A 26,371-nucleotide genomic window follows, 5' to 3' on the forward strand; every position below is an offset into this window, starting at 1 on the left:
TCAAACCACAATAAAACAGTTCAGTACAAAGGTAAAAATCTTGTACATTTTTAACAATGGATATGGTTCAGGCACTGAGAACGTTACAATTAAGTGCATGAATATGTGCAGCATACACGTATAGAGACCGTATGTATATGCTTTTATCCTGTAAATATAGGGCATACCTGCAGTAACACGCTCATCTTTTAGGTGCCAGCCTCTGGCAATTGTACGTAAATCAAGGTTGCTTAGGTTTGCATCGAGAATTGAAACTTGTGGGCCTGTGGGTCCAGCAATAATTACTAAAAAGTAAATCATAATTTGTTTTAAAACTGTTTTTCTCAAATTATCCTTTCCACCGTGTTGAGTATCCCAGTTGTAAAAGTGTACTGAACTAAACACAGGTGCTAACGACACTTTCTAGGAATATATAAACCAGGAGCCAATAGAAAATATAATAAATTACTGAAATTATTCTTAGGTTCAAAAAGCATGACAAAAATATGTAATAAGAAAAACCTATGATTAATATTTGCAACTTAGTCCTACTCGGAACATCATAACAAAGGTTATATACTTGTAGTCAAAAGAAATGAAAACAACTACAAGTCCTTAGTAGACTGAAGGTAATGTCCAAAACTGACTTTCAAATTCAATATATTCATAACATTACAAAATGAAAACCTCCCAAATTACAACTTTATATCTTCTGATTTTACATAGCAAAAAACTGATTGGTAGAAATATTGTGCTGTCATCTCTTCAGGGCAGTTAGAGGTTAACCATGAGACCCTTTGGCTCATAATTGAGGGACATTGATGTAGTCCCGAGAGGCACTGTTAGCAGGTTGTATACAGTATTGTAGCTCAGAGAAGATGCAGGGCAGGTGCAGCCGTATTACTCATCCTTCTTCCATAATCCTCCAGCTTTAATGTAATTAGATCTCCTTGGGATTCACATAGATCTGATTTTCTACTTTAAGTGGTGATGGAGAAGCATCGGATCATCTATTACAGAATAGATATATAGTTTTAGTTAATGTGTGTCTCTAGGATTGGTGGCTGTAGTCATGATTAGATGAAAACATTCGGATACTGTAGTAGAATTATAGGTTTATCATATTAAAAGTCTTTGCTTCATCATCTTCGTTACTTTTGGTGGTTTCAAGACGTCACGTCATTGAATTAAAATTCCATTTTGATCTTTTGAACATCCAAACCTTTCATAGCTCATAATATCCAAATAATGTGTATATGTGTGGAAAATGCTTGGATCAATAAGGTACCTTGCAAATAATTAGGGTGCTATGTATGTGTAAACTGTAGATGCAGGTATACACCATGCTATGTCATAGGTGCTCTCTGCAGAGAAACTGTCTATATACATTTACCTATAAATATATACGCACTGTGTACTCACCAGTTGGCAAAACATTTACACACTTTTTTATAGACTAACCTAAAATTGTGGCATATTCACATACATTGCTACATTAACACTTTGATGCACACAGATATGCGACACACAGGGCATGCATACAAATGTGCAGTGTTATGAAACCATTAGCCAAAGTGTCTTCTGCTATAGTGGGCAGGATCTTGTCATTGAGGCTTTGGATTGGTGAGAAATATTCTCCGGCTGACAAACATTGGTAAGAATACTGCCATTATGGTTGAGTTTACCATCGCACCTCATAACTCATGTGTTTGCTTTACACTCCTCATTACACCTGTAAATTCTTGAAGAGGATCACATTTCTGGAGACTGGAGAGTTTGATTAGGTTAATGTTCTGGCAGTGGTTGCACAGGAATAATGATGAATTAGTGAATTAAATAGGATCTCGCTCTTGAACATACTTACGGATAAATCAAACGAATTGAATGAAGGTGATATAGTGATACCCTATCGTATCAGCGGGCAGGTTCTTTGTAGTTTCCATTAATTTCTTCAGAGATGGTAACAGCCTCAGCTCCCAAAGGGAGCTTATCACTGTACTCAGATCCCACCTCAAAATCTTCCTGGTTGGTTTTGGATTGAGAGGTTGGAAGAGTTTCATCTATTACAATTCCTTCAACCTCCTTCTCAACCTCTTCTTCTGCAGGTTGTGCTTCTGCCTCTGCTTCTCCTTCTTCTCCTCCAGCTTCACTAGGTTCAAAATTCTTTTCAGACTCTAGGTAAGATAATCTGGGATCAAAATCAGCAGCCATGTGCTTCTCCATTGGATCTTGTTTGTGGGTCTTCATTATTAATTTATAATTTTTACCATGATATTTAGAAAGCAGATGACAACATGTAGCTCCTACTAAAGGTATGGTGGCCAAACCAAGAAGGAAAATGCTCACTATAATAATAATGATCAAAGAGGGGACTTCTTTCTTAGTGGTGAAAACCACCTGTATTTGGCAATCTTCACCTTTGTATGTTAGGCACACAGAATAGTTGGTGCCAGGTGTTAGCCCTTGAAACCAGTATGAGTTTACTCGATCCTCAATTTCTGACCACTGAACCAAAGAAAAACCTTTAGGACTTTCCTGGCAGAGGTATAGCATCTTTAGGTTCTGCTTACCAGGTTGAGTATTATATGGAGTTATTTGTACTTTTGCATCTTTCTCTGATACATCAAGTGCTATAACTCCTAGATCAAACACATGAGGTTTCAAGTTGCTACTCTCGTTGAATGCATGGTTGGAAACATGCAGCCCTCCTACACTGGGTCCACATTTCTTCTCATTTGATTCTGTGTTTTCTATGGTGTTTATCTTCTTAATCTCAGTACCTGCCTTTGAGGTTGTTTCCATTGGATTTATTTTTTCCTCTGTCTTATCTACTTTAAGAACACTGTTTCCTAATTTTTTATCAGCTGTCTTCTTCGTGTCCGTAGGTATCTTTCCTGCACCTGGATCCTCAACCTTTGAGGGATATTTTTGAGTGCCTGCAACAGAGACATTGACTAAACTCTGGCTACTTCCCATCTCATTTGTGGCTATACAAGTATATGCCCCTTCTAATTTCTTGCTAAGGTGAGGAATGACCAGTGTTCCATTTTGATAGACCAAAAAATTTCCATATTGCTCTGCTTTGGCTACATCACTGGGCAGTTTAATCTCTGTTTCTTGGGTTGAATTGCGAACTTTCCACTGGATTGCTGGCTTGGGATTTCCACTGACCAAACAGTGTAAAGTGAGAGTAAATCCATCATATAACTCTGTGCTATCGAGATTAGGGTGGTAACTTAGTTGCACAGTTGGGGCCTCACATTGCAAATCTGGAATTTTAACAAGTGTTTTCCCTTGGAGCTCTTCAGGGGTACCACATGCTATCAAGTCCTTTTCTGCTACAGTGATTTGAGCTTCTTCAATCCATTTTTTCAACCACATGAGTGAGCAAGTACAGTGGAAGGGATTACTGTGTATCTGGATGTGAAGAAGAGAAAGAAGAGGTTTGAAGGTTCCTTCCCGAATAACAGTGAACTGATTATTATTTATTCGGAGTGACCTAAGATCTTTTAAATTATCAAAGGCATCCATGGGTAGGTTGACCATACGGTTGTTGTTCATTTTCAGCAGCTGAAGAGCAGGAAGGCTGGACAGGTCCACCCATGGGAATTCTACTAGTTGGTTATGACTAATATCCAGGTTCTTAAGATTCACCAAAGTTGCTAAAGTACCCCTTTCGATGGAACTAATATCATTATGAGCTAACCACAGTGAGGTCACCTGTGTCACCCCAACAAAATTTGATTTCTTTAAAGTGCTGATTTTATTGGCTGAAAGACTTAAGGTGGTGACATTGGAAGGGAATCCAGTTGGGACTTTTTGGAGCTTCTTGTAAGTGCAGTCAGCAAACTGTTGATTGTATTTGTCCACGCAGGAGCATGCATCAGGGCAGCTGAAAGTTGTCCTCAGAAAAGACACAGCAACATACAGAAAGAGGAGTGTACCCATCCTTCCACCTGCAAGATAGATATATTATATATATATATATTATATAACAAGGGATAATACAACAACTTTGCTGTAATTGATAAGTGTAATATGATACAATAGCCTATGAAATAACATTTACAACTAGAAGATACAACAATACCTATACTTTTGGATCTCAGACACATAGACAGTTGAAAGGTTCATACATGAGTTTTATTAATCAGCCCATTTTAGTTCATAATAAACCAAGCTATCATTGGAGAAAACTGAAGGGGTTGTCCACTATTTGGCCAAGCATTCTGAATCCCTGTTTCCCATGTGCCCATATGATGTTTCTCAAAATGGGCATGGCCTTTAAAATCCCTCTGTCCTATCAATAATAATAAAAAAAATCTATTGTGGGCTGCGTTTTTTTTACATGATCTTTATTGCTTTTATGTTATGCAGAAGAAATTTTTTTTTCTAAGCATTACCAGGTCATAGTGGACATACTGTACATTTTTGGCTCATAAATTGTTACATAGAGCTTTATTAATGTGTATTTATAACTTCCGATTATCACTTAAATGAGTTGCTCAGCATACATTTCTTAGGGATGGGTTGCTATAAAGTATCATACAAAGACCTAATCCCCTGTTCTCACTACCATGGATCCAGTGGCTGGCCTCAGCTCTGGAAGCACTGTCCAGGTGTCTCAGGACTCCTAAAGCCTGTGATTGGTTGCAGAGGCCAGGTGTCTAGAATAGTGTGCTATCTGATGTTTTTATGTTGATGTGCTATTGCAATTGACCATTACAGCTAGTCACAGACTTTAGAAATCCTGTGGACATGTGGATCATGCAGTCATCAGTTCCAGAGCTGGTGTCCACAGCACCAAGCTCTGGCTCAGTCTACAGGATGACAACAGGTGAGTATGCCTTCACGTGTTATCTTATACAATCCATGCTTAACAAAATAAATCAGTCAGACAAACCCTTAAAATTTCTTGTTTTGCTCATTTATAGTAAAGCGCATTGACAGAAAAACTCATAAATGAGTCTAATTATGGAATAGATAGTACATGATATTTGTAAAATATCTAAGGAAATCCAAGCCCATTATATCTGAATAAAGTGATTTTTGTTGCGTTTTTTAAGGCATTTAAGTGTGTACAGTTTACAATCTGAGCATAAATGTACATTTTAGGCTTCTCTTTAGTGCCTTTTTGAAGCAGCAAATATATTCGGAAAAAAATAAAAACAGAAAAGATACAGCCCATGGTCAAGTTTGGAACACCTTAATACACTCTGACATCCATGCGACAAAACTCCAAAAAGCCTCATCTGATGGATCACTTTTTTTTCTGCCTCCTGATGAACTAGCATCTACAGGGGGGAAATAGGTAAAGGTCACGGTGAACTAGTAGCTATGAGTCGTCTTTTTGGCCTTTATTGTAAGGGATATTGTTGGTGCCGATATATCATATAAGCATTGTGGGTTGCTTCATTTATTTATTTATTTTTTTACATTGAGCACTTTAGGCCATGTTCACACAGTGCGTTTTTTACTGCGGAACCGCAGCGGTTTTGCCGCTGCGGTTCCGCAGCTGTTTTCCATGCAGGGTACATAACAATGTAACCCTATGGAAAACAGTCACTGCTGTGCACATGATCCGTAATTTCGTTTAAAAAGCCGCGCAGAATAGCTGCGGCAAAAAAGAAGGAGCATGTCACTTCTTTTTCCTGAACCGCAGCGGTTCTGCACCCATAGACCTCCATTGTGAGGTCAAAATCGCAGTAAAACCCGCAGATCAAAAATATATCTGCGGGTTTTACTGCGATTTGATGTGCAGAACCGCTGCAGCAGGAAGTGCGGGGGAGCGGGCGGAAGTGCGTGGGCGGAGTGTGGCTGCCCCCCCGTGCTCCGATCCCGCCCCCCCGTGCTCCGATGCCCCCCCGTGCTCCGATGCCCCCCCCCAGTGCTCCGATGCCCCCCCCCGTGCCCTAATCTCCCCCCCTTATACTTACCCGGCGTCCCGGTGTCCGTCCGGCCGTCTTCTCCCTGGGCGCCGCCATCTTGCAAAATGGCGGGCGCATGCGCAGTGCGCCCGCCGAATCTGCCGGCCGGCAGATTCGCTCCAAAGTGCATTTTGATCACTGAGATATAACCTATCTCAGTGATCAAAATAAAAAAATAGTAAATGACACCCCCCCACTTTGTCACCCCCATTGGTAGGGACAATAAAAAAATTAAGAATTTTTTTTTTTTTTTCACTAAGGTTAGAATAGGGGTAGGGTTAGGGGTAGGGTTAGGGGTAGGGTTAGGGTTAGGGGTAGGGTTAGGGGTAGGGTTAGGGTTAGGGTTAGGGGTAGGGTTAGGGGTAGGGTTAGGGGTAGGGTTAGGGGTAGGGTTAGGGTATTTTCAGCCATTTTAGCCCTAAAAAGCTTCCTAGGAAACACACAGTCTCTGCATAGAAAACTGCATAAAAAAAGGATAAAAAAACGCATCAAAAAACGCATCAAAAAAGGACAAAAAAAGGACCAAAAAAAGGACCTGCGTTTTCTGCCAAGAGCTGCAGTTTTTTAAAAAAACTGTCCTGAAAAAAAAAGGATGGAAATCCTGAACGTGTGAACATACCCTTATATTTGTTGTTTATTGTATATGGCACTGAAGACACTTTATGATATCAGTGCTTTAAACACTAATAATCATTCTGTTATTGTTAGATTTTCTATTTAGAGTTAGCCATTACAGGGCTTCCTTGGATATTGTTAGGGCCAACCTATGTTGACTGCGGGTGCATATCTTGCATGTTTTTAGGGTGCCAACCTCTGTGATTAGGCAGGGCTACCTATAGGGTTAGTTGAATTGGGAGAGTAAAGCATCCTTATCCCCCGCTGTGCCCTGATAGGCTTCCTATTCTCCATTGTGGCCAATGTGTGGACATTTATCGTTACCACTGGGGCCAAATAGTTTGATATTTGGAAAATTCATTTTTGTAATGATGCTGCCTGCTGTCATAGAAAGGCAGCCTAGGGGGCCCTAGTGGGACCGCAGGGACAAAGAGGAATGTGTCACCCAGTACACACAGGACCTGAACTAGGCTGGTCATGTGATCACTGCAGGGATGATGGGGTGGAGCTACTGCACGAGAACGGGGGGTCTGCAAGAAATGCAGGACACAGAGTACAAAGACAGAGACGTGGTCAAAGGACAAGCCGAGGGTCGGGAGCCAGACGGGAACGAGGTACCAAGGGGCAAAACAGCAGATTAGTCAGAGACAAGCCAAGGGGTGAGAAAGCCAGGACAGACAGAGAAGTACCAAGCAGAATAACCTGGGTCAGCTACATCAAGCCAAGTAGACGGACGTATAACCGACTCAGAACCCAGGAACCACCAGCACTAAATAGCCGTCCCAGAACCAAAGAGAGATGGGCTAATTTAACACAGTATGCTGAAAAAAAAGGACTAAATAGCCACAGCCAGCTCACCGATCCACGCAGGTGCACGGAACTTCATCTCGGACCAGGATGAGTGAATTGCATTGAGTAAGATCATTTAGATCGAAACGCGTCGCATGTACTCTGCACTCACATTTTCGCCCTAAGGCAAGGATTGCTGTTTCGCATTTTAATGGAGAAATAAAGTTTTTGAAATTTTTAAAGGAGCTGGAATGCCTTTCTTCTATTCCTTCTGTTAATTTAACACAGACCTGACCAGGATGGAGCCAGAACCAGCCCATCCACAGTCATGACAATATTATCTCGTGAGTTTTCCTTTTAAGATATATATATATATATATATACTGTATATATATATATATATATATATATATATATATATAGGTTATTTTTTTATAAAATTAAATGGTATTTCCATATATGTTACATAGAAAATTTTAATTCGGTCACTTTTTCTTATCTGTCCTGCTCAATCAAACTTTGATCACAATAAAGATGGATTTAAGTTTTGAGTCTCATAAGTCCTGCCTGAAACTGGCTAAAGGGCATTCCTGACAGATGATCCTCTATAGTTGACAGTGGTGCTCTCAGCATAGGTAAATTGCTTGCAGCATCCCTAGAAATACAACTGTCAAAGTCTTTGATCCTTGTCACAGCCATTAGTTACTGTGTTCACAATCTATTTTGACAGCTTCTCAACTACAGTCATAGTAGGGCTGCAGACATAGCAGCTACAAATGAGTAAAAAGTAGTGGGTGTGGTGAAACTACAGAAATAGCATAGAATAGATGCACTCAGACTCAAACACAAAAGTTGGACATCCAATGACATCGAATATCATGGCTCCATGATGTCTCCCATAAGTACAAAATTGTTTTGACTACTAAAAGAAATCAGTCTTCTCAGTTTTCTTTATCGCTATTGTACACTGAATAGTAAAATTGCAAAAAATGTTGCATTAATTTGCCAACAATGCCACCATAACTAGTGAGGCCACAATCACATGAGGGGAGGCAGAACATCACTGCAGGACCACCAGCTTTCTGATTCTCCAGTGCCCCATACCCTCCCTAAAAAGATTAGGAAACTGTGGTACCCACCAGCTTTCTACCCATTTAAAAAAAAAAACAAAAAAAAAAACATTGGCATCAGTTTTAAAAAGACATCTTTCATAACAGATAAAAGTCTTACTACATCAGTACCATTTGTAAAAAAAAAAAGATTCTTGAATTTGTGTTAGAATTTGTAAATTTAATTATTAAAGGGGAGTCCACAACTTGGAAGTTCTCTTGTTAAATTCTGTAGTCTCCTGTGTAAAATAATATAAAAAAAACCCTTACATTCACCTCTTGAACCCGCACTGTTTGAGCAATGCCAGCTCCGGATCTCTTGGTGTTCAGGTGACATTAAGGCACATGAGCGCTGCAGCCATTCAGCTGTCACTGATCAACTGCGGACTTTTAGTATTCCTTTACAGTTATTCCTTTACAGTGGACGTTTGCTATGTAACAAGTATTTGTGAAGTGAAGAGGAAATGATTTATGATTTTCTAATTATTTTAAAAATATAAACCTGAGTCAATACTCCTGCAAGTCTTTGGGGTATGGCTTTAACAGTTTTGCACATCCAGAGGATGATTTATTCCTCATTCTTATTTGCAAACTAGGGAGATTGGATGGAGAGCATCTGTGAACAGCATTTTTTAAGTCTTGTCACAGATTCTCAAAGGGATTTAGGTCTGGACTGTGACTGGGTCAATCAAACGCACGGATATGCTTTAATCTAAACCATTCCATTGTAGCTCTGGCAGTATATTTAGGGTCGTTGTACTGCTGTAAGGTGAACCTATGTGAACCTATGTGCCAGCCTTAAGTCTTTTGTTGCCTGTGACAGGTTTTTCTCCAGGGTTGTCCTGCATTTAGCTCCATCCATCGTCCCATCAACTCTGCCAGCTTCTCTATACATGCTGAAGAAAAACATCCTCACAGCAGAATGCTGCCACCACCATGTTTGACTGTGGGGATGGTGTTTTTAGGGCCATGTGCAGTGCTACTTTTCTGCCACACATAGCGCTTTGGACTCATCTGACCAGAGCATCTTCTTCTGCATGCCATGTAGGGGACAAAGCTAGCATGGTGAAGAAGGTGCTCTGGTTAGATTAGTCCAAAGTAAAACTTTTGGGGCTAAATGCAAAGCACCATGTGTAGCGGAAAACCAGCTGTCACAACTCTGTTTTTGGATATCCCGGGTCCAGGGGCTACTTCCCTGTCCCTAGAGCTAGAGACACCCTAGCTATCCCTGCTCCCTGAATTACTTCTAGTTGTAAAGACACTGGGACCACATACCTCGCTGAGCTCCTGAATCTATCCTAAGTCTGTTCCTTTTCCCCACCAAAGGAAGAGGGGAGTAGTACTGTATGGAAATGCACCATCCAGACTAACAATGGAATGCATACAGGGGTAAAGGAAAATATTAATCATACAAATATGCTCTCACAAACAACAGAGGGGAACACCGGGGAGCAAAGGAAGGAAAAAAACAAAGTAGGAGAAGAAGAGGATTTGCATGCAACCGAGACCAAGCAACAGTCTTCAGATAGATCCACCAAACACCTTCTCAAAAAAACAAAACTCCAGCCTCTAAACCATACAGCATGAAGCTAACTTTGGCAATGACAGTATATATATAGGAGAGGGGAGTTGCCAACACTGAACAGCTGAAAGCATCAACTAGCTTCCTGGAGCTGTCAACTGAACAGATGAATCCCAGATTAATGCACTGTTTAATATGAAGGTGAAGTGCTTCTAATCAATGTAGGAGTAGGATAAATCAGACAATGTGGTTTTCTGGCTCCTCTCTGTCACAGTAAACCCATGACTCTAGCACTGCACATCACGCTGAAAACACCATCCCATCTGTCAAACATAGTGACAGTATTATGTTGTGGGGATGGTTTTCTTCAGTAAATACTCTTGTTTACTATAAGAGGATGAAAACCCAACAAATATATTTGTTATTGTAGATGACAGTTTGCAACATTTCATAGTTGTAAGGTTTGAGACAAACGTCCATCAAGTTCAACCTATAATCTTTTGTTAGGTGTCAAGTTCCCGCCACTTCACAGGGGGAATCTCAAACCTCCTCCGCTGTGGTCTCTCATTCTCCTACAGCTGCAGTGGAGCCTGTTCAGCAGAGACGTCGGTCCCAGCACCTGGCTCAGACAGATACTGCGCGTTTGGTTACTGCTGGCCTTCCAGGTTCAGCCATTATAACCAGTACTGTTCAGCGGCATGCAGGCGCTCCTGGGACTAAGTCCTGCTTTTCTCCTTCTGAGCATGCCCAAGGGAAGGCCTCTCATTGGAGTTCGGGGGTCACACACTCAGGTCCTGTAACAGCTCCTATTGGTCCACTAGGAAGGTCCTGGAGAGCTACAACTATAAAAGGTTTGCATGGCCACACAGCCATGCGCTAGTATAAACCTGTGTGTGTGGTTGTATGCCTGTTCTGGTGATTGCTCCTTAATCATTTCCATTCCTAGTGAGCACGATCTGTAGTGCATCTAACCAGCAGTGACAGCCAGTGCAGTGCTGTATGCAATCTGTGCAGCTATCTTCAATTACTCCTGACAATTGGTCAGTGTAGGGTGGGAACTCCTGCTCGATATCTGCATCTGACTCAGGGCGTCCTCAGGCGTGGACTCAAAAGCCACCGAGGGTCAGAGCGGGATCAAGCACCAGCATAGTGGGGGTGAATTGCAGGGATACCACTAGTATTCATTTGCTGCTCCTTGCAACAGCTAACAGGGCACAGCGCTTCCTTGATTCCCTGCGACTCTGTGAAGCAACAGAGTTCACTTCTGTATAGACCGGGTGATGGAACCCGTGTCTATTCTTTTGTAGTACTGCCATATAGTGCCGCCATTACCTAGCAGCAGGTTCCACTCCTGCATGGTGGACCCCGGGCTGCGAATGGACCTTTACTATCGTTATATTTACTTGGTGCGTTCAGCCAGCCCTAACATCTATAACCTAATTTGTCAATGCCAAGGAAGGCAACAATCCCATAAGACAGATAATAATTACCTCATATTGCCCATTGTCATTACTGCAGGCCATATTGTATAAAAATGATTTGAAAAATCTCCATACTAACCATTTATAATCAAAATCTCTGTACTGTACAACCAGTTTGAATTTAGTGTAGGGACTTTCAAGTATGAGAGCCCTTGACATAGGTTTTGACCAAAATCTCAAAGAATACCTGATGGATTTTATAGTACTGGCCAGCCAGCCTGATCTAATAGTATGGGCATCAGCAATAGGCTGTAAGCCAGATACTGTGCATCACATGAATCTGTGTGACAGACACCCTATGCAAGCCTCATCTGTATGCATTTTTAATACTAGGCAACCACTCCCTCCATGAATTGGTTGGTTTTTGAGTGGTTGTTCCATCAGTATTTTGTACCTGTGCTGCTCCCCCCTTTACCATGGGGGAATCCGGCATCCTTCTGGTGCATTGGTAATGTGACCTAAAGTTGGTAAAGCTGTTTTTTCTTGAAATAATGTCCTTTGTGAGCTGCTTTCAATTTAGTATAGGGACTCGCAAGTATAAACACCCTTGACGGGGGTTGCGAGCTTGCTTATTTTGGACAAAATATTAACAAATACCTAATCCATGTTATAAAACATCTTTCATCTTTCTTTTAGTTGCACTTTTTTCCATTTTTTTTGCAGGATGCAGCCAGGCCATTTAGTGTTGGCTGGGTGAAATGTCTTGTGGGGTCCACTTATATAGTGCTGGGCAGCCCACCTGAATTAATGTCTTATGTGAGCCTTACCTGTCTATTTAAAAACATGGGGGGTGTATGCTTCCAGACCCAATGATTTTTCTATCGCAGAGTTTTTGACGGTATGCCATCCTTCCTGCTGGGTAGACATATGACATTTAATTGATAATTTATGGTATCCCTAAATCATGTCATCAGACATGGGATTTTCTTCTGTAAGTACCAAAGAGAAGAAGCCCTTTAATAGATCGTCCTTTTCCTTGTCCTCCTCCACTATTTCACCCAGATTTTTTTAGAGTCTTTTTGTATATATACTTGAATAATATTTTTGGATTATTTTACTCTCCCTGGCAATTAGCCTACTTGTCTCCGTCTTTGTTAACTTTATTTATTTTATGCTCAACTTATTATTCTTGCTGTAATTTTTAATGTCCTGTTACTATCCTGTCTAAATGCTTTTTTTTGTAAATTATTGCACATCTTTCAGCTTTAATTAGCCATAGTGATGTTTTCCCATTTCTAACTTATTTGTTTCCATAGGGTATATTTGCTTTGAGTCTTTCGAGTTTGAGGCAGGAGATCCACAGCCGGTCCATTCATTTGCACCCGTACTCGGACTACAAAACACAGATATATCCAGTTTTAATAAATATTCATTTACTGTAGATTTTGATATTTTTTCTGTCTTATTAGCATAGATTCCACTCTAACAATGTACAAAGTACAATGCAAATTGATAGAAGAAAGAATAAAAAAGTATATATTTATATAGATAAATCTGATAGTCTGAAAATAAACCTATGTATTTCATGGATCTTTCAAGTATATAAGAGAGGAAATAACAAGAGAATATACATTCACTGACAGCAAGAAGGTGAAGAATAAATGTCCAAAGTATACTAGAAAATGGTATCACCTGTTATGGCACAGTTATCCATGGTAGATATCCCTAAACATTTACATTAGATAAATGTTCTTAATTAAACTATACATATCACGTGTCATATTAAAGCAAATATGAAGAACACTGTTTTTCCCAAATTGTATTGTCTGTATATGCTTTCATAAAAGGCTGCCCAACAATTACAGCATCAACAGCTGTCATGTCGAAATGAAGAATAGAACAAGTGTGTAGGCGACTAAAAGACTCTGAAAAATAAGCAACTGAAACTTTAACAGAAACCATTAAATATCATTTGTTGCACTTATTAATGTATACAGACATCTATTATCTGAAAATTTCAACTATGAATTTCTTGAATACAATCCCACTTGGGGCATATGCATGATACAAATAATGTCCGCTGATCAGTATGTATCTAAATAAGCCATATGACAGAGCCACCCACACTTAGGAAAGTTGTGAGATATAATGCAGGTCCAATTTGCCATTATTTTAAGATATTACTATTTTAAGCAGATTCATCTACAGGCCCTGCTTTCTGTTTTAACTCAACTTTCCGTTAGTGCAGATTTCAGACCCCTTTTGGCCATTCTTTCTTGTCAGCAATCCACTGCTGTCGTATGACTGCGAGTCTAGTGCTTTGTAACACTGCAGTCCATGTTCAAATCCCACCAAGGACAACATTTGCAAAGGGTTTGTAAGCTCTCCCCGTGTTTGCGGGGGTTTCCTCTGGGTTCTCCGGTTTCCTCCCACACTCTAAAGACATCATACTAATATGGAATCTAGATTGTGAGACCAAATGGGGACAGTGATCATAATGTATGTAAACCACTGCAGAACATGATAGCGCTATATAATCAATACATAACAAATTAATAAATAATCAGACCATGCCAGGACTCTGATGTCCAGTGTGTGCTCAGACGCTTTGCAGGAGGACTCATCAGGATCCTGGATTAGGTGAGTATATAATGTTTTCTATTTTAATTGGGGGCATCATAAATTATGGGGACATTGTGGGGACATCATAAAGTATGGTGGCACTGGGGGCATCATCAAGAGTGGAGGAATTGTTGGGGCATCATAAAATGTGGAGGTATCATGAAGTGTGGCGGCATCATGTGACTGTGGTGGCATAAAGTATGGGTGATCCTCATATATTGTAGGGACTACTGTGGGAACACCTAATACATTGTAGGGACTATTGTGGGGTACCTCATACATTCTAAGTACATTGTAAGGACTATTTTGGAACCCCTCATAAAGTGTGGAGGCTACTGTAGGGGACATCATATATGATTGGGGCTACTGTGGGGGTACATCATATAGTGTGGGGGCTACTATGGGGGGATCGCATGCAGTGTGAGGGCTACTATGTGTGGAACTCATGCAGTGTGGGGGCTTCTGTGAGGACCTCAATTCAGTTTGGGGGTTACTGTGAGCACCTTCATACAGTGTGGAGGCTATGGTGGGTTGACCTCATACAGTGTGGGGGCTACTGTGGAGGGATCTCATACAGTGTGAGGCCATTATGCAGTGTGAGGGCTACTGTGGGGTTCATTATACTGTGAATAGGGAAGCTGTGGGTCCATTATACTGTGTATAGAGGAGCTGTACATGAGAGGACTCATGGGGCATTATTAAATGTTAAGTGGGCACTTAAGAAGCATCATTATTCTAGGGGCACTCAGAGTATTGTAACCGCCAGATGTAATTATCACTTTCTTGAGGCACAATCTGTACACAGTTTTGTAGGGCATTTGCACAGGGCATTAATATTTTCTAACCTCTAACTACGCCTGTGGTTGGACCAATAAGTTTAACCTATTACTTTTCCTGTGGATAAATAATAGCCTATTTTCATTAGCAAACACCTTTATATAATGTGATTATGATATATTTTAAGCCTCATTAGACTATTAGTTTATTTTATTTTAAACTTTAAGGTGATGGCACACAACTGTAAGACATTACATTACAGTGCTGATTCATATACAATACCATGGTGGCAGTCATTATTAAAAGAGACAACTGTACAAATGATAGTAGTGAAAAGGTAATATTCCTGGTAAACAAAAATACATTGGAATATGATTGATAGGAGAAATCTTGACATTTTATAGTCTTTTACAATCATATTAGATCAATATATACAAAGATCATCCAGAATGATAAACCCTTCTATTTTGCTTTTTGTGCTTTTGTCTTTTCATTCTTTTATTTTTCTGTCAATGTACAGTGCCTGAAAAAGTTTGTGAACTTTTCCACATTTTTTAACGTTAAGCCTACAAACTTAAATGTATTTTATTGGATGTTTTTCTGCAGCATAGATAGAGAAACTGGCAGAGTTGATGGGAAGATGGATGGAGCTAAATACACGACAATTCTGGAGTAAAACTTGCAATCAGAGTTTAAAACATATTACAGGCTACAAAAGAGACTGGGGCGTATGTTCACCTTCCAGCAGGACAATGACCATAAACATACTGCCAGAGCTACAATGGAATGGTTTAGATCAAAGCATATTCTTGTGTTTGAATGGCCCGGTCACAGGCCAGACCTAAATCCCTTTTGAGCCATATCCAAAAAAACCTTCAGCATTAACTGCAGCGAAAGGTGGTCCTACAAAGTATTCACTCAGGAGGGTTCAATACAAATGCATGTCACAATTTTAAGATTTATATTTTTAAAATAATTAGAAAAGCATGCATCATTTCCTTTACACTTCACAAATACTTGCTACTTAGTGTATATGACATGAAATCTCAATAAAATAAATTTAAGGTAAGTTTTGGGGTATAATGTGAAAATATTTGGAAAAGTTCATAGGGTAGGAAATTAGGAATACTTTTCAATGTACACTAACTGCAAAAATGGAAAAAAATCCAAGTGCAGTGAAATGGTAAACAAAATGGAAATTTGCTATTGTTTTTTCTGGGGGTTTGAGGAGGGGTTATTTTAATGGTATTTGCTGTGTGGTAAAAAAAAGACCTGGCAACATTATTTGCCAGGTTATTACAATTACAGCGATACTAAACTTCTACGGTTGTTTTTATTTAAAGGATATATCTGGGACTTTACAAAAAACAAAAAGACAAAAATGAATCTACAGTATTTTTCCGACCATAAGACGCACTTTTTTTCCTCCAAATTTGGGAGGAAAGTGTGGGTGCGTCTTATGGTACGGATGTAGCATGTGGGGAGGGGGGCAGCAGTGAGTGGGATCGCACTGTTATCCCACTTCAGGATGTCCCCGCTGCCCAGAATCAGAGCTGGAGAAACCATGTGCTCCCGACGATTAAGTGCAGTGAATATTCATTAGCGGCTCCCCGCCCACCTATCAGATGCACGGTGAGCCGGGAGCAGCAAATGCTTAAGCAGGGACACACATGGCTTCTCCAGCGCTGATTCCTGCAGCAGCTGGGCAGGTCTGTGTGTCCAGGGGAGAGGAGGCAGCAGCAGGGGCCAAGGGAGAGAGGAGATGGCTGCATACCTGCCTGCCATGCCTGGGCTGGACGCTGAGTTCTGTGCAGGAGGACCTGTGATGATGTCAGGAGTGGGCGGGCGGGAGCATCACATGGCAGCTCAGAGCCCTCCCTCTTCTTGACATCATCACAGGTCCTTCAGGCTTTCCAGTCTCCACTGCAGCTTCCTCATAACCTGTGCTATGGAAATGAAAGAGGGACTGCTCTGTGTACAGTAATGGGATGCTCCAGCTTTAACCTCACCATAGTGTGGCTGGCTGCCACATTTAAGAGGTTAGTCTTTACAAAACACAATAAAGCACTCTGCCACTCCTTTGGTGAACTATAACTCCCAGCATTTCATAGGATCTGCAGGACATGCTGGGAGTTATAGTTCTCCCATGGGATTTTAAAGCAGCACTCCAGTGTTATTTTGCAGTGCTGGAGTGGTGCTTTAAATATAAGCCCTGTGCCCCCATTCTTATACTCACCCTCCAGCATCTTCATATAGTACTGTACAGACACCACACTTGTCCCGCAGCTTCCAACATAATAACATACTATTATATATAATAACACCACATATAATAGTATGTCATTTATGTTATTAAATATTTTACCACATTTTTTAGCTTCAAATATTTTTTTTCCCCTATTTTCCACCTCTAAAACCTGGGAGCGCCTTATAGTCCGGTGCGTCTTATAGTCTGAAAAATACGGTAAGTACTAACAGGCAGGTATTTGCAACTTATATATATATATACAGGGGCGTAGCTAGAGCTTTTGCTGCCCGGGGCTGCTCCCGAGTTTGGCGCCCCCCCCCCTCGGCTCAATACACACAAAGGTTACCAAAAATAGGACAACACGCATGATCGGGTCTGCAAAAAAAAACCAAGTTCTGCTTACCTGACCGCGCTCCTGCTCTCTCCACGCAGCTGAAGCGTGCACTCGCCGGCGACTGACAATGACGTCAGCATTGCCCCAGTGTCTCCAGCAATCATCTGCCCCAGTGTGTCCTCCAGCATTGCCCCCAGTGTGTCCAGCAATCTGCCCCAGTGTCTCCAGCATTACCCCAGTGTCTCCAGCAATCTGCCCCAGTGTCTCCAGCATTGCCCCCAGACAGTGTGTCCAGCAATCTGCCCCAGTGTGTCCAGCTTTGCCCCAGTGTGTCCTCCAGCATTGCCCCCAGTGTGTCCAGCAATCTGCCCCAGTTTCTCCAGCATTGCCCCAGTGTCTCCAGCATTGCCCCAGTGTCTCCAGCATTGCCCCAGTGTGTCCACCGTTAGCTTATCAAAAAAACAAAAAACAAACAGAGTCTCCTCACCTGACCAGCGCTCCATGCGGCGAGCTCCCTCCAGCAGCGCACACTCGCCGGCGACTGACAATGACGTCAGAAGCCGGCGACGTGTGCGCTGCGCCCGACTTCAGCTGCCAGCCTCCAAATGGCTGGTGGCTGTTGTTAACTATTGACGTGCGAGCCCACACATCAATAGCGTTAAACAGCTGCAGCGCCGGCCGCGGTTTTAGAGGGCCCCGGGCGAATGAGACTCAGTGGGCCCCCCCTTTAACACATAGCACGATTCATGATGCAGATACAGCAGAGAAATATAGCATAGCCACATAGCATATAACACAGCCCACGTAGCACATAACACAGCCCACGTAGCATATAGCACAGCCACGTAGTGTATAACACAGCCACATAGTATATTGCACAGCCCACATAGCATATAACACAGCCATGTAGTATATAACACAGCTATGTAGTATATTGCACAGCCCACGTAGCATATTGCCCAGCCACGTAGTATATTGCCCAGCCACGTAGTATATTGCCCAGTGACGGAGTATACATCACAGAGTCACGTAGTATACAGACTTAAAATAAAAAATAAAGATATACTCACCCTCCGATGAAGTTCTGGCCCTGTACCGCACGAGTCAGCTTCCGGTCCCAGGGTTGGTATGAGCGCAGGACCTGTGATGACGTTGCGGTCACATGACCGTGACGTCATGGCAGGTCCTTCTCACATACCATCCTTGGCACCGGAAGCTGCCGCTTGCATGGAGCGGGCACTGGAGCGTGGGGAGGAGCGGGAAAGGCGATGGAGGGTGAGTATAGCAGGTTTTTTGTTTTTTTATTATTTTTAACACGACATATTTTTACTATTGATGCTGCATAGAAGCATCAATAGTAAATAGTTGGGGACACACAGGGTTAATAGCAGCGGTAACGGAGTGCGTTACACCGCGGGCCGTTACTGCTGCTATTAACCCTGTGTGAGTGGTGACTGGAGGGGAGGAGAGTAGAGGGGAGACAGAGGCTGCGACCAATGAATATCCGTGAAAGAAAGAAAGACAGAAGGACAGACAGAAAGACGGAAGTGTGACCCTTAGACAATGATGTTATATATATATATATATATATATACATACTTCTCACCTGTGTCTTGCCTCTCTATTGTGTTTTCTGTCTCTCACATCTTTTCTGTCTCCCGCTCTGATTTTCATATTTCCTTCTGCCTCTTCTTCCTGCTTGTCCGTGGCTCCGCCCCCGACATTTAGCCCCGCCCCTCCATGGCTCTTCACACTGTGAGAGCTGTGAAGCTGCTGGAGGGGAGGGATCGGAGCTTCTGCTGCTGACTGCAGGTGCGGGGGTGAGTCACAGCATGTGTGACTGTGTGCCCCTGCTACACTGCAGCCAGCAACTCTGCACGGCCGCGCGCACTGCCAGCACTCTGCTCCAGTCCTCAGTATGCAGAGAGGAAGGAGCAGAGAATGAGTGCGCGCAGCCGCGCTGATACCCGCCCCCCGCATTGTGCTGCCCGGGGCGGCCAGCCCCCCCCCGCGACCCCCTACCTACGCCACTGTATATATATGTATTCGCGCTGGAGGTGCCGATAAATCTAGTACACAATTAAATAAAAAGGCTTACTACATAGAATATCACTCACATTATGCTCAGTCCGCTACCTCATTAACGTTCGGCGTCTGTTTTCCATATACAGTCCCCACGGTTACCAGGTTTTCATATTAGTCTTTAGGGTCTTTCCAGATGTATGCGTAACGCTGATTTTCCAAAAATGTGCGAGGAAAGGGTGTGAACCTGAAGAAGAAGTCTGCTGACTTCGAAACGCGTTGGAGAGACTTTTTGGTCCTAGGTGCATTCCGTCAGCCGATCACGTGGAGTGTCACGTGTATGTGACGTCACGCGAGGTCCTGCAGCGTTACTGCACCTCGCCGGCAATTTGTTTGTTAAAGCGCGGCTTCACCGCTGAAGATCACGAATCATTGTTGGTGAGGTAAGGGGTGACTGTCACCAGCCGGGACAGGTTCACACCCTTTCCTCGTTATTTTTGGAAAATCAGCGTTACGCATACATCTGGAAAGACCCTAAAGACTAATATGAAAACCTGGTAACCGTGGGGACTGTATAAGGAAAACAGACGCCGAACGTTAATGAGGTAACGGACTGAGCATAATGTGAGTGATATTCTATGTAGTAAGCCTTTTTATTTAATTGTGTACTAGATTTATCAGCACCTCCAGCGCGAATACATATATATATATATAGCTATTGTGTCTTTACACTCGATATCGGACTTTTTTTGTAGTTGTGTCCGTGTATTTGCAGCAGGAGGAGGACCAAGGAATGTGCAGCGCCCTTGGTTGTTTTTAAAATTTTAGGTATTTGCAACTTACCTGCCTGTTGTGCATAACGCCATTCTTCCCTGGCACAGAGAGGTCACAGATGCTCCTGCCAGGATTCAGAAGCCTCTGCTGACAACACGTCTACAGAGTGGAGGTTTCTTTTCCTGGTCCACTCTGTAGACAGGGTGGGACTTCCAAGATCATTCTGATTGAGAGCCGGATCCTCGCGGCCTAATTGGGGGAATGGCTTGTCAATCAAAATTACCTCAGAAGTCCTGCCTTTTCGCGTCAGTAGAGGCAGCTCAATCAATAATGTAATTATTAAAACTTAAATAAAAAGAAAATTGAAAGAAAGTAGAGGCAGCTCAATCCCCAGCAGGAACCCTCTCTGACCTCTCTCTGACCGCTCTGTGCTGGGGATGAACGCCGTCATGCACAACAGACAGGTAAGTTGTAATTAACTGCCTGTTAGTGCATAGGTACATTTTTTGTTTTTTGTAAAGACCTCTCACCAAAGCTCTTCTCCAATGATTGCTCAGTTTAGCTGGACGGCCAAACTTCTTCCATGTAAGGATTATGGAGGCCACTGTGCTCTTAGGAACCTTGAGTACTGCAGAAATTCTTTTGTAACCTTGGCCAGATTTGTGCCTTGCCACAATTCTGTAGCTGAGCTCTTTGGCCAGTTCCTTTGACCTCATGATTCCCATTTGGTCTGACATTCACTGTGCCCTGTGAGGTGTTAAGGTACCTTCACACTGAGCAACTTTAGAACGAGAAAGACAGCGATCCGTGACGTTGCAGCATCCTGGATAGCGATCTCGTTGTGTTTGACATGCAGCAGCGATCAGGATCCTGCTGTGACATCGCTGGTCGTAGCTAGAAGTCTGGAACTTTATTTGGTCGTCAGGTCGGCGTGATTCGTCATGTTTGACAGCAAAAGCAACGATGCCTGCAATGTTTTTTCATGGAGCTAACAACCAGCGAGAACGATAAGTACGTCACTGGATCGCTCCTGCATCGTTCAGCTGTTGCCGTGTTTGACGTCTCCTAGCGACCTAAACAGCGACGCTGCAGCGATCGGCTCGTTGTCTATATCGCTGCAGCGTCGCTTAGTGTAACGGTACCTTTATATAGACAGGTGTGTGCCTTTCCAAATCAAGTCCTATCAGTCTAATTAAACACAGCTGGACTCCAATGAAGGAGTAGAACCATCTCAAGGAGGATCACAAGGAAATGGACAGCATCTGACTTAAATATGAGTGTCTGAGCAAAGGGACTGAATACTTATGACCATGAGATATTTCAGTTTTTCTTTTTTAATACATTTTCAAAAATTTCAACATTTCTGGGGTTTTTTCAGTCAAAATGGGGTGCCGAGTGTACATTAATGAGAGAAAAAATGAACTTTTTTGAATTTACCAAATGGCTGCAATGAAGCAAAGAGTGAAAAATTTAAAGGGGTCGGAATGCTTTCCATACTCACTGTATATACGGCTCCAACAATTAGTTTGTACTATGATACTGGATAATAATGACTAAGGCTTTAACCACTTTACCCTGAAGGTGGTTTGCACATTAATGACCGGGCCAATTTTTACAGTTCTGACCACTGTCACTTTATGAGGTAATAACTCTGGAATGCTTCAAAGGATCCTGATGATTCTGAGACTGCTTTTTCATGACATATTGTACTTCATGATAGTGGTACAACTTCTTCAGTATGACTTGCATTTATTTGTGAAAAAAAGGAAATTTGGCGAAAATTTGGAAAATTTCTCAATTTTACAAATTTGAATTTTTATGCCCTTAAATCACAGAGATATGTCACACAAAATAGTGAATAAATAACATTTCTCACATATCTACTTTACATTAGCACAATTTTGGAACCAACTTATTTTTGTTAGGAAGTTATAAGGGTTAAAATTTGCCAGCGATTTTTTATTTTTCCAACAAAATTTATAAAACCATTTTTAAGGACCACATCACATTTGAGGTCACTTTGAGAGGTCTATATGACATAAGATACCCAAAAGTGACACCATTGTTAAATCTGCACCCTTCAAGGTGCTCAAAACCACATTCACCCTTCAGGTGCTTCACATGAATTTTTCGAAGAAAAAAACAAAAATAAATAACATTTAACTTTTTTTCACAAACATATTTTCTTCAGATACAAATTTGCTTATTTGACAAGGGTAACAGGAAAACCCCAAAACTTGTGTCACTTTAGTCCCAATTTTTTAAATTTTTCTAATGGCTAATATGAGGGTTTTTTTTTTTTTTACCACAAACTGAGGTCCATTTTTCCTCATGTCATGTGAGGTCTTTTTGTGGGACGAGTTGACATTTTTATTGGTACCATTTTTGGGCACATAACATTTTCTGATCGCATTCCATTCTGATTTTTGGGAGGCAGAATGAACAAAAAACAGCAATTCAGGATTTTTTTTTTTTTTTGGGGGGGGGGGAGTTTATGCCATTCCGTGTGTGGTGAAATTGATAGGGCAGTGTTATTCTTCAGTAAGTACGATTACAGCGATACCTCATTTATATTGTTTTTTATGTTTTGTCACTTTTACACAATAAAAACTATTCAGCTGCTCAAGCCAGAGGCTGAACTATCACTGACAAATGCTATCAGAAATGGCACCAATAAATAGTCACCCATGAACCAAAGAGAGGCAGGAAAGGTTAACCCCACCATAACCAGGCCAGGGAAAGAAATGAAAGAAGCAAGCCCCGACCTGGATCATGGCAGTACCCTCCTCTCAAGGGGAGCCACCGGACCCCCAGGTTTCTCAGGATACCAAGCATGAAAGGCCGGGATCGACCGATCCGCATGGACCGATCACACTGGAACCCAGGAACGATCCTCAGGACTGAAACCCTTACAATGGACCAGATATTGGAGTGAGCGACAGACCATGCGAGAGTCCACAATCCGTTCTATCTCATGCTCACTCTGACCATCCACCGAAATAGGTGACGGTGGAGATAGAGACCCCCCTGAGGAAGACCCCGATGATTTCAAAAGAGCTTTAGTAATGGGGGAAGGCACAAACAGAAGGCCACTGGATTGACTACCTTGATAATCTCGAAAGGTCTAATGAACTTGGGCCCTAACTTAGCCGAAGGAACGTTAAGCTTAATATTCCTGGTGGACAACCATACCATATCCCCAACTCGGAATACTGGCCCCACAGATCGTCTTTTGTCAGCAAAGCATTTATACCTCCCCTGAGCCTCCCCAATTTTCCTCTGAACCTCCTGCCACACCTGACTCCAACCGTTGAACAGCAAGATCAGCTCCAGGACACCCTGAATCCAGTCTGGAAAATCCCCCAAAATGAGGGTGAAACCCATAATTACAGAAGAAAGGGGATGTGCCCATGGACTGATTAATGCGATTATTAAAAGCAAATTCAGCCACAGGCAAAGAGGAACACCAATCGTCCTGCCGAGCTGTGGTCAGACATGGTAGTATTTGTTCCAGGGACTGATTGGTCCTCTCTGTCTGACCATTAGTCTCAGGATGATATGCTGAAGAAAAAGTCAAACAGATACCAAACCTTTTACAAAAGACCCTCCAAAACATGGACACAAACTGCACTCCCCTGTCTGAACCACACCACATGTTCAACAAACAATTTAGCTAACGTCTCTGCATTAGGCAGACTTGCTAAAGGTACAAAATGCGCCTGCTTGCTAAATCTGTCCACTACCACACAAATGACCATTTTACCACTAGAACGAGGAAGATCGGTGATAAAATCCATGGACAGATGAGTCCATGGTCTATCAGGAATTGGCAACGGCACAAATTCGCCAGTCTGCCAGCTATGGGAGTTCTTAGCACGAGCACATACATCACAGGTTGACACAAACTTCACCACATCCGAAGCCAACGAGGACCACCAAAACAGCCTAGAGACAACTTTATGGGTAGCCAAGATTCTAGGGCACCCCACTCAGGGCTGAATCATGAAACTCCCAGAGTGTCCTGAGATGAAATTGAATGAAATTGGAGCTTATTATTTGACAATGACAGAGGGGAAATAGATTGGGCCTAACGAATCTCCTGCTCCAATACCGAAGGTACCTCAGCCACCACTACACCATGCTGAAGAATGGAGGAAGGAGGTTCAGGAGGTGATATCAGGTCCAGACTATGAAACAATGCATCAACCTTGACATTTTTAGAACCGAGTCGAAAGGTAAGAGAATTGAAACCATGAGAAGAAAAGTGACCATCTCATCTGTCTCGGTGTCAACCTTTTAGCAGAGTCGATGTACTCCAGTTTCTTATGATTTGTAATAACAATGATTCGATGGACTGCCCCCTCTAAAAATTTCCTCCATTCTTCAAATGTCAGTTTAATGGCTAGTAACTCTCTGTTACCTACATCATAATTATTTTCCACAGAAGAGAATTTCTTTGAGAAGAAGGCACAAGGTCTTAAAGTGATAGGTCCATGGGACAATACCACCCCCACCCCCACCTCCGAGGCCTCCACCTTCACAATAAACGATTCCGATGGATCTGGTTGAATCAGGACAGGGGCAGACATAGAGCATTTCTTTAATGCTGAAAATGCAGGCCAACTCTTGATATCAAACCTCTTTCGGGTCAAATCAGTGAGGGGTTTGACAATTTGAGAAAACACCCTTATACATTTCCTATACCAATTAGCGAACCCCAAGAACCGCTGAAGGTCTTTAAGATTTCTGTGTTTCACCCAGTCCACAATGGCTTGAACCTTTCAGGGGTATATACAAAACCCCTCAGCAGACAAGATGAACTCCAGAAATGACAATTCCTGAATCAAAAACAAACATTTCCCTGGTTTAGCAAAAAGACTGTTCTCCCAGAGCCTCTGGAGAACAGCACACAGATGACTTATGTGGGCCTGCTTCTCTGCAGAGTACACTTAGGCAGTTAACTGGTTCATGCAGCTTTACATGAACACCCGAGCCTTACACTATGGCCTGTCCGAATAACTAAAGCAATTGTTACCATCCACCTCTCGTGTCTCCCCTTCTCCTCATAGTCTGTAAGCTTGCGAGCAGGGCCCTCATTCCTCCTGGTATCTGTTTTGAACTGTATTTCTGTTATGCTGTAATGTCTATTGTCTGTACAAGTCCCCTCTATAATTTGTAAAGCGCTGCGGAATATGTTGGCGCTATATAAATAAAAAAATATTATTATTATTATGGCGGCTTACTCAGGACCAGGCAGATTATACAAATGGGCCTTGGGCAATTTAGCATTGGGAATAAGGTCAAAAGTACACTCAAATGGGCGGTGTGATAAAATCTCAGCCTTTTTTTAGGAGAACGCATTGTCAAAGTCCTTCAGGTACTCTGGAATACCCTTCAGACCGACGGATGACATAGACATAGTAGTAAGCCAATTTTCAGAACAAATAAGTCCCCACTTAACAATATCCTGTGACCCCCAGTCAATAATCAGGTTATGCAGTAGTAACCAAGGAAACCCTAACACCAGACCAACAGGGAGATTATCCAAGACAAAACATGACATACGCTCCTGGTGAAGGGCCCCCACCTTGAGGATGAATTCTTCAGAAATAGTCACCGTCCTTGGTGAGGGGTGTAAAATCAATGGCCACAATCTTTATGGTAGTCTCCAACCTAACTGTCCCTAACTTACAGCTGGCCACCAGTTTAGAGTCAATCAGTTCAGGGATGACCCACAGTCCACAAAAGCCGAAGTAGGAGTAAGGCTAGGTTCACATTGCATTAGTGCAATCCGTTTAGCGCATACGCTAACGGAATGCGCTAACGCAATGTACAAAAAGGGATTGCATTTAGCGATCCCGCTAGCGCAGATGCCCGATCTGTGCTAGCGAGAACGGACCCAAAAACGCTGCACGCAGCGTTCGAGGTCCGTCAGAAAATAACGGGACATCGCTAACGCATGCCAAAAATGGCATACGTTAGCGATGTGTTAGATACATTGTGGTCAATGGGTGCGCTAACGGATCCGTTACATTGCGTTAGTGGCGCTATGTAACGGATTCCGTTAGCGGACTGCCACTAACGCAATGTGAACCCAGCCTAAAACAGCTCTCAACACCAAGTTCCACTTTTAACAGTACTTTAAGGAATAAGGAAGAAGGTACCTGGAGTCTGGGCAACCTCCTCAGTAGTTACCTGGACTTAGGTGTTTCCTGACACCTTGGGAGTAGGA

The 26,371-nt window shown here is 42.3% G+C and overlaps 1 protein-coding gene across 2 annotated transcripts in view; it reads right to left on the reverse strand.

Moving 5' to 3' along the window:
* Positions 1 to 435: 435 nt before the first annotated feature.
* Positions 436 to 26,371, reverse strand: part of ISLR2 (immunoglobulin superfamily containing leucine rich repeat 2) — a 151,502-nt gene continuing 125,566 nt past the window's right edge. For both annotated transcript variants that reach the window (XM_069765649.1, XM_069765648.1), the window contains exon 2: positions 436 to 3,935. In XM_069765649.1, coding sequence (XP_069621750.1) covers positions 1,894 to 3,927 — 2,034 coding nt within the window. In that variant the 5' untranslated portion in view covers positions 3,928 to 3,935 and the 3' untranslated portion in view covers positions 436 to 1,893. The remainder of the gene's footprint in view (positions 3,936 to 26,371) is intronic.

The sequence above is a fragment of the Ranitomeya imitator genome, chromosome 4, assembly GCF_032444005.1.
Source record: "Ranitomeya imitator isolate aRanImi1 chromosome 4, aRanImi1.pri, whole genome shotgun sequence".
In the NCBI taxonomy this organism is placed as follows: domain Eukaryota; kingdom Metazoa; phylum Chordata; class Amphibia; order Anura; family Dendrobatidae; genus Ranitomeya; species Ranitomeya imitator.